The 16,356-nt window shown below is 51.2% G+C and overlaps 1 protein-coding gene across 6 annotated transcripts in view; it reads left to right on the plus strand.

The window, feature by feature from the left end:
* MYO9A (myosin IXA) overlaps positions 1-16,356 on the plus strand; it is a 1,236,948-nt gene that overhangs the window by 1,028,732 nt on the left and 191,860 nt on the right. For all 6 annotated transcript variants that reach the window (XM_085643964.1, XM_085643968.1, XM_085643966.1 and 3 more), the window contains 2 exons: positions 8,293-8,450; positions 9,048-9,274. In XM_085643964.1, coding sequence (XP_085500090.1) covers positions 8,293-8,450; positions 9,048-9,274 — 385 coding nt within the window. The remainder of the gene's footprint in view (positions 1-8,292; positions 8,451-9,047; positions 9,275-16,356) is intronic.

Here is a 16,356-nt window from a genome sequence, read left to right on the forward strand (position 1 = left end):
AACTCTCTGATGCCCAGGGGGAGTCTCCTGCACCTCTAGAAGCTCCGAACCCATATCCGGCGTCACCAGCGCCGCAACCAGACCCGTTCTACGCCCGCTGTCTATCTCAGGGCAGGCGGTTCCGGATCCATACCCACCTTTCCTGACTCTAGGTGCGGATCCGTTGCATTTTCTTAATGTGATGTATGGTGTTTTTGCCAGGGCAGTGAACCCATCCGTCTGGCCCAGTAGGTCCACTTTCTTATAATTTGGGCATTCCCCAGCATTATGCCCAGGCACCATTCATGCCGTTCATGCCACTGATTCCGTCTTGGCCTCTCCCGACGCTGAGGTTCTTGACGCTGATTCCATCTCTAAAGGGGAGGATGGACTACTAACTGGCGCCGTCTGGCTCCTTTCCGGTGCCATCTCAACTTCAGTCGGCGCCACTTCCCACTTCTGAAGGTCCAACATCAATGCCTGCTCTGGGGTCTCTTGCACCGCTGACTCCAAAGATTCGATCGAGGAGGAAGGCTTAGAGGCTTCTGGAAGAAGAGGAATTCCATGAGCAACAGGAGCAGGCTGAGGAGGGGGAGATATTAGAATCTAGGGGGGAGTTTGCAGAGCTGCAAGAAACCAGTGGGCTTGACACTTCACTGGGGTGGGAACTCTCCTCCCTAAAAGCTCTTCCCTCTCAGGATGTGGCCTCGTACCATTCGGTCATAAGAAAGGCTGCTTACCTTTTGGACTTATAGTTGCCAACGGCAGAGGTTAAATCTAATATTTTAAAAACCAAAGGAAATGATGGACGGAGTGTTGAACATTGCATGCACTCACCCCCAGTCAACTGATCTGGGTTTAATCCATCACCGTTCTTTAGCCCACTCTGCCACCCCAGTTCAGACATGGCCATATGCAAATCAGTCTGACCCTGTGCCTCATTGGAACAGTCCAGTCCGAACTGCCAAGCCATGTCTTCCCTGGACCGGAAACAAGCTTCCTAGGACCGATTTCTGGCATTACAGCCGTCTTCAGCCAGGCTTGCTTGAATCCAGTGGCAAAGTGAGCAAGGGACTCACGTCTGAGCATACCCTGCCAACTTATGGCGAACAAAGCAAAAACCAAAGGAAATGATGGACGGAGTGTTGAACATTGCAAGCACTCACCCCCAGTCAACTGATCTGGGTTTAATCCATCACCGTTCTTTAGCCCACTCTGCCACCCCAGTTCAGACATGGCCATATGCAAATCAGTCTGACCCTGTGCCTCATGGGAACAGTCCAGCCCGAACTGCCAAGCCATGTCTTCCCTGGACCGGAAACAAGCTTCCTAGGACCGGCATATGGCCATGTCTGAACTGGGCTGGCAGAGTGGGCTAAAGAACGGTGATGGATTAAACCCAGATCAGTTGACTGGGGGTGAGTGCTTGCAATGTTCAACACTGTGGTTACTCCTTTTCATCTAGGGCAGTCTATCACCTTACCTACTTTCTATCCTCCCCCTCACCCTTTCAAGAAGGAAGAGAGAGTTCACCGCCTGGACCCTAAAAGGGCGGTCAGCTTTTACCTGGATAGAACCAAGGACTTAAGGCTGGACCACCAGCTCTTCATTGGTTATGTGGGAAGAATGAAGGGCAAAGCTGTCCACTTGCGAACGCTTTCCTGGTGGTTCATCTCGTGCATCAAGAGCTGCTACGCTTTGGCCAAGAAGGAGCCGCCTGAAGGTGTAACAGCTCATTCCACTAGAGCAAAATCTTCTTTGGCTTTGGCCAGAGGTGTCCTTGTTGTAGATATCTGTAAGGCGGCAACTTGGTCTTCCCTCCACACTTTTGCAGAGCATTATTGCTTGGATTCAGAGGTGAGGAGGGATGGCCACTTTGCACGTTCTATGCTGCTTGATTTTTTTTGGTATAGGTAAGTGGGCACCCTCCTCCGGGAGCGTGACTGCTTTGGGATTCAGTTCAAAAGATGAGGAATCCACAAGCAATGTATCCATCAGCAGAACAAGTTACTTACCTTCTGTTACACTTTTTCTGGTGGATACAGTATCAGCCTGTGGATTCCTCACTGACCCACCCACCTCCCCGTTGTCAACCTACTTATACTGAAGATATTTAAGGAATGTAGTTTATGTATTTGGTTGTTTTCGAAATGATGTGATGTTTTCCGTTAGGAAATGTCTTTAATTTAGAATTTCCATGTTCTATACGCTTCAAGTTGTATACTGTGTATACTTGAGGAAATGTTGTATACTGTGTATGCTTGTGAAATGTCGGTTCACCTCGAAGGCACAGAAAAAATTAGTGGAACTGACGTCAGCATGCCGACGAGGTCTTCTTATGGCTCTGATGACATCACACGGAGTCGCGAGTGGAGCAGTGCCATTGTGATGTCCTTGTCAACATGGGAGAGCTATGAAAAAAAGTTTCCTTGGAATACTGAGCAAGGGCTAATTCAAAAGGTTAGGAATTCACAGGCAGATACTGTATCCACCAGAAAAAGCGTTCTTCTTCTATGTTCCAGTGCCATAAGATTCACTGTGGATTTTCATCTTCACCCGGGCTGTAAATTAGTTTCCTGTTGACTTCGACCAGTTGCCCCAATCCCATAACCAGTGAAATTGTCACTTAAACCGTAATGGTTCTGGAGAGATAATCATTTGAAGTTACAGTTATAACCTTAACCCTGTATCCCAGTTCCCTCTTCCAACTGTTGGGTCTGTGGGACCAAAGGTTATCCGTGGTCTTGTGGAAGCTGCCTGATATTTACATTTCACTAGCTGTATGGGGACAATTATAATTGGAGGCCACTGGTTGGAAATATGGGCTAGCAAAAGCATTAGCTTCTGTCTCACTCCTCCAGTTATGTCAGAGAGCATCTTCCTAGCCGTGTTAGAAGGGGAGATTAGGTTTGGAGATAGGCAAGTAGTGGCTAGGAAGCCGGTGTATATTCCCCCAGCACACAATTTGGCTACATAGTTTCTGGGTTACAGACAGCAATATGCAGGTTGCCATGTTCACATAAAGGAAAAAGACCGCACCAGTTTTGTGCAGACACTTGGTGTACTCCTTAGGAAACAGTTCATGCTGCAGACTGAACTCCTATCGGCAGCTAGTGTAATGTGCAGCACACATCATAGTGAAATATTAATATACAGATTCTTCAAGGGAGGGCCCGTATGCAATAAAATAAGAGATGTGCTAGAATCACCAGTACAGGAAAAGCTGAACAGCGCCGGGTAGCAGTTTTCATAGCAATGTGCATACAAACGTTTTTGTGTGTTTTAACTGCTTATGAGGATAGATAGATTTTTTATTGCCCAATTACTTAAAATCGTTGCCATTTTTTACAAAAAAGATAAGAAAAACAACTTTTGCCTTTTTATAAAATAGAGTTTGTATGCGATATATCTAAAAAAAATAATTTTGGCCCGGCATTCCTGGGATGACTGCGAGCAGTTGGACACAATTCATGGCGAACTAGAGAAAGGACAATCTTGGCTCGCTAGATCAGTCAGACAAATCTGCAGATGTGATGATCTTATCCTGTTGAAGAGGGGGATCCTCCATGCAACTCCGAAACTAAGACTTCTAGTTTAGCCTGTTAATCTAGAGTTCAACCGGGCGACAGATGCTTCTGTTCTCGAAGTGTGGGATGGGGGGGAAGGGGCGGAACCTTTGTCCCAAGTTCTGTTCAATGACATTGTTTAGTGTTCACAGCACCACAGCCTTATATTGACACAGCCCTACACGACGCCCACGCATCTGGCTACAAGACTTCCTTCTACATGCATTAACTTCCCAACCTGTCCCTCTACAAGACTGGGACCCCGGTACTCCTTGGCTGTCCCACGCAGACCTGGCAGACCATGGCACATCCGACAAATAGGGGAGACCCCTCCGAGTGATATCATGGAACGTCAACGGTCTGTTTGATAGAGTAAAGTGGACTGCGGTCCTTCGTTACGCCCAAAGACATACCCCTGACATACTCCTGCTTCAGGAAACCCACCTCATGGGCAACCTGTGTCCCTTCCTTGCAAGATGCAGGTTCGATAGAACATGGCACTCAGGCTCCATATGGGGTTCACGTGGTGTGGCAATCCTTCTGAGACGCAACTTCCCCTTTGTACCCACTCAGGCCACCAGTGATCCCCATGGGTGCTTTGTAGCCCTCTCCGGAACGCTGGGAGGAAATACCCCCAACCTAATATCCATATACATTCCCACTGCTGCGCTCACACAAACCCTGGGACAGATCAGTGACGTGATTACTTCCCTACCCCTAGATGAAACTGTGATAGGGGGCGACTTGAACACATTCATGCAACCAAATCTCAATACCACAGGAGTCCCCTCTGGCCCTAGGGCACTGCTCGACAAAAATTTGGTAAGCTGGGCAAACACCCTAGGTATTTGCGACGTGTAGAGAGCGTGGAACCCCCTACATTCTCAGTACACCCATACCTCCACGGCGCATCACACGCATGCACGCATAGACATGATATTCATGCTGGCCCCCGAGTGCCGCAAGGTCAGGGGGATAATTATTCTCCCTCGAGGCATCTCCGATCACTCGCCTCTCCTCCTGACTCTAGGCGACCCCTCCGACACGCTTCGCCCTGTATGGAGGCTAAATGCTTGGTTTCTTCAAGATAAAGAATTTAAGAAAGCAACTGCGAAGGAACTTCAGCAATTTTTTCTTATTTACCACGAGTCCGTTTCCTCCCCAGGTACTCTTTGGGAGGCGGGTAAGGCCACCATCCGCGGTTTCGCTAAGGACCGACTTAAAGCCAAACGTCTGGCCCAAGACAATCGACTTGCCCACCTGGAGGCTCAACCGGCCCGTCTGGAAAAGAACACGCCCAAAGCGGCGGATGGTCCCCAGGCACGGCAGCTCGCGCTGGTAAGTGACGAGATTAAACAAATCTCGCTTGACTCTGCTAAGCTGCTATGGAGGTCCTCCATTGCCCGAGTATACGGATGGGGATACAAAAATGGGAGGATATTACACAGATTGGCGTCATATCCATTGGCGAACCGTATCATTCCAGAAATTAGGGACTCCAGGGGGATCACCCCCCACACGCCTGCTGCGGTGGCCCAAGTTTTTGCCGACGACTATTCCAGGCTCTGCTGCCCAGAGCCCCGAGACCTCACTTTCAGACTTCACTTCCCTGAAGGGACTTCGCCTTCCCCGCCTCAACGCAGTTGAGTCGGCTGGAATTGATCTCCCAATTATGCACAAGGAAATAAATAAGGTCATATCTTGGATCGCGGTTGGGAAAACGCCCGGCCCGACGGCTTCCCCCAGGAGTAAAATGCCGCCTATCGAGTCATAATCGTTCCTCACCTCTCCGCTCTATTTGGGGAGGTTGTAGAGTCTGGATCATTCCCCTCTGAGACTGATACAGCCACTGTAGTTTTCATTCCAAAAACACAACCACCTTCACTGGCCTGCTCAGACTACCGCCCAATCTCTCTCATCAACACTGAGCTCAAAATCTATGCCACGATTCTGCCCCAATGTCTACGGCCCTACCATAGCAAACTGGTTCACCCGGGCCAATGTGGCTTCATGCCGACGCGGAGTACTAGACATTGTCTCCGTCGCCTTCATTTGGCCTCAGCGAACCGCAAGTCAATAACCCCCTATGTAGCACTCCTACTAATCGACTTCGAGAAGGCTTTCGACTATGTCAACTGGAAGTATTTGGATAACGTCTTGGCCACCATGGGCCTGGGGCTCCACTTCTGCCACCTTGTCTGTGTCTTCTATTCCAAGTCTAAAGCTAGGGTGATCATAAATGGGGTGCTTTTGGAGGTGTTTCCGATCAGGAGGGGCACGAGGCAAGGCTGCCCCCTCTCGCCCCTCCTCTTCTCACTGGCAATGGAACCCCTGGCTTGCCTCGTTCGAGCCGATGACCAGATACAGGGTTGGAAATGGAAAGGCTTTCAGGAGGATAAGCTCTTCCTCACGGAGCAGGGGCAGTCCGGACCCAAATGCCTTCAGTCACCCCACACCTTTGAGCAGGCCTCGGGCCTGCATCTGAACTCTGCTAAATCGACCTTGGTACCCCTACACCTATCACGAGACTGCTTTGACTGGCAATCAACAATATCCATTAGGCGGCAGTCGTTCAAGTACTTGGGGATTTGGGTCGCCTTACTCCCCGAATTGGCATGGTCGTTCAACATCACTCCATTGGTCAGGAAAGCCAAAGAAGACCTCTGGAAGTAGCAATCCCTACCGCTTAACCCATTAGGAAGAATTGCCCTCTTTAAAATGATGATTCTCCCCCAATTCCTGTACATCATCCAAAATACCCTGTTTCATTTCCCCCGGACTTAATTTAGGGAGTTAGATACCCTACCTACAAAATTTCTCTGGAGTGGCACGAGACCAAAGTTGGCCCTCGCCTGCTGCCAAATCATGCCCTTTGATGGGGCATGGGCATGACGAACCTCTACTTATATTACCTAGCAACCCAGCTGCTCTCCTTACACAACTGGTTTAATGGTGGCTGTTCAGACCCGGCATTCAGGATCGAGCTGGGAGAACTAGGACTCCCATGAATTCAAACAATGATGTACGGAGGACCAATACCCAAGGTCCTACCCGCAGTGAGACACGTGGCTCTGCTGGCTTGTCGCGCATCCCTGCGCCATACTCAGTGGGAGAACAAACTGACCCAACAAACACCCCTCTGGCAGGGCGCCTGGCTTAGAGTGGCGGGAGAGTTGGAGGGGTTCTGAGGCTGGGACCTCATTGGCATCAAACAACTGGGAGATGTATGGGGGGTGGACTGGTGCGCTGCGCAGGAGAAACCACTTTACGAAGCCAGATGGTGCCTGACCAAACATCGCAAAGTATGGGGCAAATGTTTGGGCCAGATTGGGTTAAGAAGTCTCATCACTTCCTTAGCTAAGCTTGTACACATCATTGTGGGAGTAAGGGCTGTAATGTATATTTATGCGTTGCTGAAGTACAAACTTCTCACTGTCTTTAACTGCATTGCTGAAATGTGCTGTACTGTGTCTTTCTTTCACTCACAATCAATAAAAGTTGAGTACAAAAAAAAAGTCATTTTGATGCAAACTGTAATTCACATAATATTAAATAGTAATTAGCAGGTATTTTTTTTTTCTTTTGGTTATGAACCTTAGTGGCTGATTACGAGTCTGGGGGGTCGTAAGACTGCCAGACTCGCTGTGGCAGTGGTCCGTCTGCCACATTATGTCTTCAAAAGTCATTGCGGCAGAGGACCACAGGCTGCGCCAGGGAACAGTTGTTCCATAGCAGGGGCGGGGCAGCACCGCAATACAACAAGCTGAGCAGGGCTGGCGCAGTTCTACTATGCGTATTACAAGTTTCGCCACCACCAGCCACTTCATGGCAGGAGCCCCACCATGAAAAGGCTGGTAGTGGAGGAACAAAGAGGGTCCTACAGAACCCCCATGCCCCACTCCACCATGAGAATACATTCAGGGGGGCACAACATGTCTGTATTCCCCCAAAGTTCCAGCATGGCGTGGACGTCACTGTCCATGCCGTGCTGGAACTTTATTGCCATTCTCATTATGGTGCATATTTTCCAGGCACCGCAATGGGGAAGGCGAAGGACCGTCCGCCTTACATGGGTTCAATTGTTAATAAGGCAGGCGGTCCTTGCACTGCTTTGGCGCAGCTGTGTCGGCAGAGAACGTCAAAGTCGTAATCAGGTCCTTAGACTACTTTTGTTATGTGTTTATAGTGTGGGTGCTCTCGAGACTCAGTGCAGAATGTTGGTGTTAGTTTTCTTATAAATTAACCTGCATTTTTTTCACTGTATTACTGAGTGATCGCAAGTATTATGAAAGGTTTATCTACTGTGGGTTTGAATACCCTGTTTAACACATTTTAAATCATGTCCTAATACACTAGAGAACGCTGTTGGGCAATGGTATATTTTCCGGTTTGTATTTTTATTCCAGTCTAGTGTACTTTAACTTTACCTAGTGTGCTTGTAGCAGGGAAGAGTGAGGGTTTAAACAAAACCTGTTAATATTTTACAATTTACTCATGCGTCTTTTTTTTTTTTTCCAAACTTTGTTTTTGCATAACATATTCTATAGGACAAAGCAAGTCTTTGTATATAGTGAAAGGATGTAAATTATAACAAAATAAAAGAGAAAATAAACATAACTATGTACATTTTACTTTGATCTAAATCATTTGTCTGTTTCTTTGTTTTGTTTTAATATAGATGGTAGAATTAATCTGTTTTTGTTATGACCCCTTAATCAGACTCCAATGTTTCCTTCTTGATATCTAGGCCTCAAAAAGTAAAGATGAGATTCTGGGGGAAGGGTAAACAGGGTGAAAAGAAGCTGCCCCGTGATAAGTTGACGTCTCAGTCTGAGCTACTGGAGTTGTACTCGGATCATGAAACACCTGGACTAGATCTGATACCCAAACTCCAGTTCAATGAAGGTAAGCAGCTACAAGCTGAGGCCCCAACCAGCTGTGGTCCCTGTAATTGCAGAACTAGTGCCTCTACACAACTTCAACAGTGCTTGTCAATCCTGATTTATAGCCCCATCCTTCTGTCACTCTGTATCAGGGATAAACAAGTATAGAGCTGCTGGTCTGACAGTTGACCTGCTGCACCCTTTTGCTATTTCAGCAGCATGGTCCTTCTCACAGTAGACCCAATCCATCTCAGTTGTGATATCCAGCACCAACCATCTCTTAGAAGATTGTGATTCCATACACAACTCAATAATTAAACTTTAATCTTCAGCCTGCAGCACTCCACTCTTTTGGTAAAAGCGGCTTAGCCAGCTTGTGAATGGAGGTCGATCTTGACAACCGGTATTGGCTGCTTCTTTGCTAATATGTGAATTCGAACTCTGCTCATGCCTATCTCACCACATTTTTTTTAACGTTATTGAGAACTCAGACAAAGTGCACATTCATTCTCTTCTGCGTTTTCCCATGAATTTTCAAAACTGTAATGTCTTTTTCACTACTAATGCGCCACAATTCTTCCAGCACTTTACCTCTTTAACTTTATCTTCTTTCTTCTAGTAATTGAGCTAGGTCGTCATCGTACGACACCACCACGAAGTCCTGAGCTGCTCAACAATAGAGGAAAGGAGAAGGAAAATAAGGAACCATCTCCAAAGGTGAAGCGAAGACGGAGTTTGAAGATCAGTAGTTCAGCACTGGAACCTGCATCATGGCAAAATGATGCCCTGCAGATAATAAACAGTGCTAGTGACTTGAAGGGCATGGATGACTTTCTTATTAAAAAGGTATGCCTACCTTTGAGTATCTTGCTGTGCTCTTGAAAGGATAGCTGGAGTTCCTATACGTTTTTAAAAAGTCTTTTAATATTGAAATATTTTGCTTTCTGTGGTTGGACTGCTGCTCACTGTAGAGCTGGAAACATATGTTACAAATACTGGGTGGTTAGTCTGAGTTCAAAAGTGCCAACAGTTGAAATTAGTGCTTTTGTTTGCAAAATCAGAAGATGAAATCCAATCTTTTAATTTCCAAAGTGTGGCATTTGATCAAGTCTCTTCCAATTCCCATTTTCAAGTCTTCTGGTGAGTTCATGCCCAGTGGAATTTTGAAAATTTCGATCTGAAAGAAACACGTTAGTTAGATTCCTCACCTTAGAATATCCCCAGGCGTCAGACTGGATCCGGAAGATTTTTCGTCAGCAATACCCCTTGCGCGTCGCTAGGCGTCGTCTGCGGCTCCGCGTCCGTCGTCGGCGTCGTGCGCCGGGATGACGTCGTCGGAGTACTTAGACGCCGCCCTCGCGCGCTGACGTCAGTTCTTCTTTTTTCCGCGCCAGTAAGCGCAGATCCGGGAGAGCTACCCCTTTTAGTCTTTTTTGACTAACTCTTTTTGATCATTTTTGATCCCTGTCTGTCGACATCTGGTGCCGGTAGGATGCCTGGGTTTAAGGCTTGTGAAGACTGTCATCGACTGATGTCGGTGACCGATCACCACCGCCGGTGCCTCTATTGCTTAGGCCTCGACCACGACGCGGAGTCGTGCAACGACTGCCAGGCCCTGACTTCGAAGGCTAGGCGGGAGCGGTCTCGCAAGCTTCTCGAGCTTCGCCACTCGGCTCCGCGTCGTGCGCGATCCCGGTCCAGGAGGAGGTCCAAGGATCGCTCGCGGAGCCCTAGCCGACGCCACCATCGATCGTCGGGCTCCAAGTCGTCGGGTAAGTCCAAGCACTCAAAGAAGTCCAAGAGGCGACATCGCTCTTCGGACTCCCCTCGCCGGTCGCGCGACTCGGCCGAGGGTCCAAGTGGTTCCACCCCCGCGGCTCCGGCGGAGCCGCAGGTGCCGCGTCCGCCCCCATACCTTCCGGTCCCTGGGGCTGACGCGGCGCCGGCGGAGATCAGCGCCTTCCTCTCGGCCATGAGGAGCCTGGCCCCGCCGTCGACGCCCGCTGGCGCGCCTTCGGGCCCCGCGGGCTCGACTGGGCGACCTCGCGTGCCGGCGGCTCCGGCCCCGGCGCCGTCGACGACTCCGGTCTCGACGCCGCAGGTCCCCGCGGGGCCCATGCCTGGGCCCCAGTCGACGCCGGTTGACCTTGTCACTCCTCCACCGGCGCCGACGCCTGAACCACCGACGCCGTCACCGGCGCCGCCGACGCCGACGCCAGTGACGCCGACGCCCCAGTTTAGCCCTCATCCGGACCCGACGCCGGCACGGCGTCCGCCGACGCCGCATCCGACGCCGCTAGAGACCTACCATCTCTACAGTCCGGTTCCGATCATTCCTCCTGTTTATCAGGAATCGGAAGAAGGGGGCGACTGGGAGGGGTTCGAGGACCCTCTGGCTGTTCAGTCACAGCTTTCTCAGGACTGGGCAGATGAACTGGGGGAGGCCAGCGGGCTGGACACCTCGCCAGACGCTGGATTCACTTCTCCTCCGACCGTGGCTTCGGAGGAGGGTGCAGCATTTTCTGTGGTGCTGCGCAAGGCGGCTGAGGCCCTTGGGCTCGAGTTGCCTGCCGTGGCTGTGAGGACCAACATCCTCACTGAGGTGCTTCAAACCTCAGCAAGCTCCACTGAGCCTCTGCTGCCGTTTAACGAGGCCCTCACTGACGTTCTGCAGGGCACCTGGTCCAAGCCCTCCACAGTTCCTCCTGTGGATAGGAACGTTGCCAGGCGCCACCGCCCTGCTCCGGGCGACCCCAGCTTCCTGTCCCAACACCCCACCCCCGAGAGTCTGGTTATCCAGGCCTCTACTTCCCAATCCTCCTTCCCGACCGCTCCGCCGGACCGGGATTCCAAGAGACTCGAGCAGTTTGGCAAGAAACTGTTCTCGTCCCTTAGTTTGGGCCTGCGGTCCTTAAATACCGCCTGTCTCTTGGACCGTTATTCCCATTCCCTGTGGGATACGGTGGAGGACGTGCTGCCCCTGTGTCCGGAGGAGGTCCGGCCACGTCTTTCCCAGGCTCTGGCCGATGGGAGGGATGCAGCACGGCACGCCATAAGATGTGGGCTTGACACCACGGACTCGCTAGGTCGGGCGATTTCCACCACGGTGGCGCTCCGCCGCCACGCCTGGATGCGGTCCACGTCATTTTCCGGGGATGTCCAGAACACCCTCATGGACATGCCCTTTGATGGCACTCGCCTGTTTGGTGAGAAGGCGGACAGTGCGCTGAACCGCTTTAAGGACTCCCGGGCTACGGCCAAGTCCTTGGGCCTCTCGGCTCCGCGGGCGCACACCTCCGCTTTTCGCCCCTTTCGTGGCCAAGGAAGGGGCGCCTCCTCACGTCCGCAGAGCCACCAGCCGCAGAACCAACCTGCGCGCGGTCGCGGACGTGGCTTCCGCCGTGGCGGAAATGGAGGCCGACGTGGTCAGCCCACATCCACCCCGGCAGCATCCGCCTCAAAGCCTTCCTAGTCCGAGCTTTCAGGCCCATACCACGCCAGTGGGCAGCAGAGTTCGCCATCACCTGCTCCACTGGCGGTCCATAACATCGGACAGGTGGGTGCTGCAAATCGTCCGAAGGGGCTACTCCCTCCCCTTCGAGACGACCCCTCCAGCCATGCCACCACAGCACCACCGTATCTCGGGGGATCATTTGGATCTTCTCCGCGAGGAAGTTTCGGCTCTCTTGGCCAAGGGGGCCGTCGAGCGCGTTCTGAGTCCAGAAGTAGGTCGTGGTTGTTATTCCCACTACTTTCTGGTTCCCAAGAAGGGCAAGGGGGGCCTGCGCCCTATCTTGGACCTCCGGAACGTCAATGCCTTCCTCCGAAAGGAAAGGTTCAAGATGCTAACGTTGGCTCAGGTTTTAGCTGCCCTAGACCCTGGAGACTGGATGGTAGCGTTGGACTTGCAGGACGCATATTTCCATATCCCCGTCCTGCCGGCCCACCGGCGTTACCTGCGGTTCACGGTGGGCCAAGAGCACTTTCAGTTTACCGTGCTCCCCTTCGGCCTCACCAGTGCCCCTCGGGTGTTCACGAAAGTGATGGCGGTGGTCGCAGCTCATCTGCGCAGATCAGGGGTCCCAGTCTTCCCCTATCTCGACGACTGGTTGTTGAAGGCGGGCTCGCCCCAGGCAGTCGTCTCCCACCTCCAGACTACGGCGGATCTCCTGCATTTGCTGGGGTTTTCCATCAACGTGCCGAAGTCACACTTGAGTCCCTCTCAGAAGCTCCTCTTCATCGGAGCGGTTCTCGATTCGGCGCAGTTCCGGGTCCATCCACCGGAACAGCGGGTCCGGGATATACAGGCCCTGATTCCCATCTTTCGGCCTCTATCCCGGGTTTCGGTCAGGCTAGTGTTGCGGCTTCTGGGGCTGATGGCCTCCTGCATCCTACTAGTGCATCACGCCAGGCGGCGCATGCGGGCTCTGCAGTGGGACCTGAAGTTTCAGTGGGCCCAGCATCACGGCAACCTGTCCGACCATGTCTTGATCTCGGAGGGCACTGCACAGCAGTTGCAGTGGTGGCTCACGGACCGCGAGTGGGTCAAGGGCAAGAGCCTCTCCCTTCCCCAACCGGAGCATGTCGTAGTGACGGATGCGTCCCTCCTGGGTTGGGGTGGCCATATGGGAGAGGCGGAGATCAGAGGCCTCTGGTCTCCGGCGGAGTCTCGTCTCCACATCAACCTGTTGGAGTTGAGAGCGATCCGGCTTGCACTGAAAGCCTTCCTTCCCTCTGTCAGGGGAAGTGTCGTGCAGGTGTTCACGGACAACACCACCGCCATGTGGTACTGCAACAAACAGGGCGGGGTGGGGTCGTGGACCCTTTGTCAGGAGGCTCTGCGCCTCTGGACATGGCTGGAACACCAGGGCGTCACCCTGGTGGTTCAACATCTGGCGGGCTCTCTGAACGCCAGAGCAGACGAACTCAGCCGCCGGTGCATGATGGATCACGAATGGCGTCTGAACTCCGAAGTGGTGCAAGGCCTCTTTCAGCAGTGGGGAGAGCCTTGGTTAGATCTATTCGCCACCGACGAGAACGCGCAATGTCAGCAGTTCTGCGCGTTGGAATTTCCAAGGCGGCACTCGCTCGGCGACGCTTTTCGTCACGAGTGGAGTTGCGGTCTGTTGTACGCCTTTCCGCCTATACCACTTCTGCCCAGAGTGCTGAAGAAGATCAGGCGCGACCGGGCCCAAGTCATCTTGGTGGCTCCGGATTGGGCACGAAGATACTGGTATCCCGAGCTACTCAGTCTGTTGACCGATCCCCCGATACGTCTGCCCCTTCGGGAGGATCTTCTGTCGCAGCAGCAGGGGACGGTCCTCCACCCGAACCTGTCCAGCCTCCACCTCCATGCGTGGAGATTGAGCGGCGGCAGTTGATGCCATTTGACTTGCCTCCTGAAGTCTGTGATATCATTCTGGCAGCCAGGCGTCCCTCCACAAAGTCGGTATACGCCTGCCGGTGGAACAAATTTGTGGCATGGTGCACAGCAAAGGCTGTGGATCCCCTTTCCGCCCCTCTTTCTGAGGTTCTCCTCTTCCTTCTTTCTCTGGCCCGGCAGGGCTCTGCCCTGGGCACCCTGAAAGGTTATCTTGCTGCCATCTCCGCCTTCTTGCGGCTTCCTGATCAGCCTTCTCTTTTCAAGTCCCCTGTGGTTACACGCTTTCTCAAAGGCATTACACACACGTTCCCTCCTGTCCCTTTTGTAATGCCTCAGTGGGACTTGAATCTGGTTTTGACATTCCTGATGTGCGCTCCCTTCGAGCCTCTTCACAATTGCCCTCTTCGTCTTCTAACTCTAAAGACTGCTTTTCTGGTAGCCATCACCTCGGCTAGACGGGTGAGTGAGCTCCAGGCTTTATCTTCAAAGCCTCCTTTTCTCTCTGTTCATCCGGACAAGGTTGTCCTTCGGCCTCGTCCCTCTTTTCTTCCTAAAGTGGTGACTCCATTTCACCTTGGGCAGTCTGTCACCTTGCCCACCTTCTTTCCGCCTCCGCATCCTTCCAAAGAGGAAGAGAGGCTCCACCGTCTGGACCCAAAACGTGCGCTCTCCTTCTATCTGGACCGCACAAAACAGTTCCGGGTGGACGACCAGCTTTTTGTTGGGTACGTGGGCGCTAAGAAGGGGAAAGCTGTGCACAAACGAACCAACTCTCGGTGGGTCGTTTTGTGTATAAAAATCTGCTATTCCTTGGCTAAAAAGGACCCTCCTGTTGGGCTGCGCGCCCATTCTACTCGGGCCACGGCGGCTACTACTGCCTTGGGACGGGGAGTCCCTTTGCAGGACATCTGTCAGGCGGCGACGTGGGCTTCTCTACACACGTTTGCCAGGCATTATTGCCTTGACAGCCAAGTCCGGAGGGATGGCTTCTTTGGCCGTTCTGTCCTCCAGGACTTTCTGGTGTGATCTTGGTTCGCAGACCCACCACCGGGGATGGTATTGCTTGGGTATCTATTCTAAGGTGAGGAATCTAACTAACGTGTTTCTTTCAGATGAACAAGTTACTAACCTTCGGTAACGATGTATCTGTAAGAAACATTAGTTAGTTAGATTCCTCACCGCCCCTCCCATCCTCCCCGTTCTGCGAACTGACATCTAGGGTTAAGGTTGTCCTTTCAGGCCCCTAGATTTTATTTTTGGCACCAGTGTCGGTCTTTGCATGGCTCTGCGTTCCTGGCGCGGAAGGCTATGTACAAGAACTGACGTCAGCGCGCGAGGGCGGCGTCTAAGTACTCCGACGACGTCATCACGACGCCGACGACGGACGCGGAGCCGCAGACGACGCCTAGCGACGCGCAAGGGGTATTGCTGACGAAAAATCTTCCGGATCCAGTCTGACGCCTGGGGATATTCTAAGGTGAGGAATCTAACTAACTAATGTTTCTTACAGATACATCGTTACCGAAGGTTAGTAACTTGTTCTTCAGTACCAGATTCTAGATTTTTGTATCATTGAGTGTTATAAGGAGCATTTCCAAAGACCGCAAGTGATGCTTTTTACGTAATGACACCTGCCTCTGTTGAAACTGTGATGCTGTGGAGTGTAGATAAAGAAAAACCTACTACTAGTAAAACAACAAACCCAATAACACAAATCAAGGGGAAAACAAGTGGGGTGACTAGCAGTATTTGATCCTCAAAAAAGGCATCTAGGTCACAGACTTGTGGGACAAGTAAAAAATAACATTGCTATTGTAAGAACTATAAAGGAAGAAATAAATAAGAAAAATGTATGTGTGCGAGTGCTTTAGTTGATCCCAGTAAAACCCTTCCAAGGAGGACATGCAGTAGTAAAAGCTTGGAAGCCATGCTAGTGAAGAGATAAGAAAGTTAACATGGTCGTAAGGTGCAGCTTGACCATTGGAACCTCTCCTTAGCTCAGACTTAGGAGAGTCAGATTTCATTTGATCCCTTAAGATTCTTCTTAGTTGGGGTAGGAGAAATAGAGATAATCTGGTAAATGCATACAAGAGTGGCATGATTGAGAGGGAGGCATTCTCTTGAGAGCCAGGCTGGTAAGATTACTTTTCTGATAGATATTGGAATGGAACCTTGGGAGCAGTCTTGAGAGGGGCATAATAAAGAAAAAGATCCACGTAGCTATGTAACATTCTGACTTTTAGAAAGTTTTTTATTTCCAAGGCATTTTTTATTAATTATCACATTACCAGTAACAAGTGCACCCTGAAAAATGAATAGATTCCAAAGACACTTGAGGACTCCAGTACAGTATTGTGTTATCCTCAACATACGTCTCCCTCCCCAGAGTAATGACAAGAGAGGTCCGCCCACCAAGGATAAAACTGAATCCCCTTTTGGAGTGCTTTATGGAGGTGGATCAAGTATAAAGAAGTTTCATTCAAGTTTTATACATGGATGCTCTGTATAAGACACAACTTATGAATGTTCCCATGGTCACTGATGG

This window comes from Triturus cristatus, chromosome 3_1 (genome assembly GCF_964204655.1).
Source record: "Triturus cristatus chromosome 3_1, aTriCri1.1, whole genome shotgun sequence".
NCBI classification, from domain to species: Eukaryota; Metazoa; Chordata; class Amphibia; order Caudata; family Salamandridae; genus Triturus; species Triturus cristatus.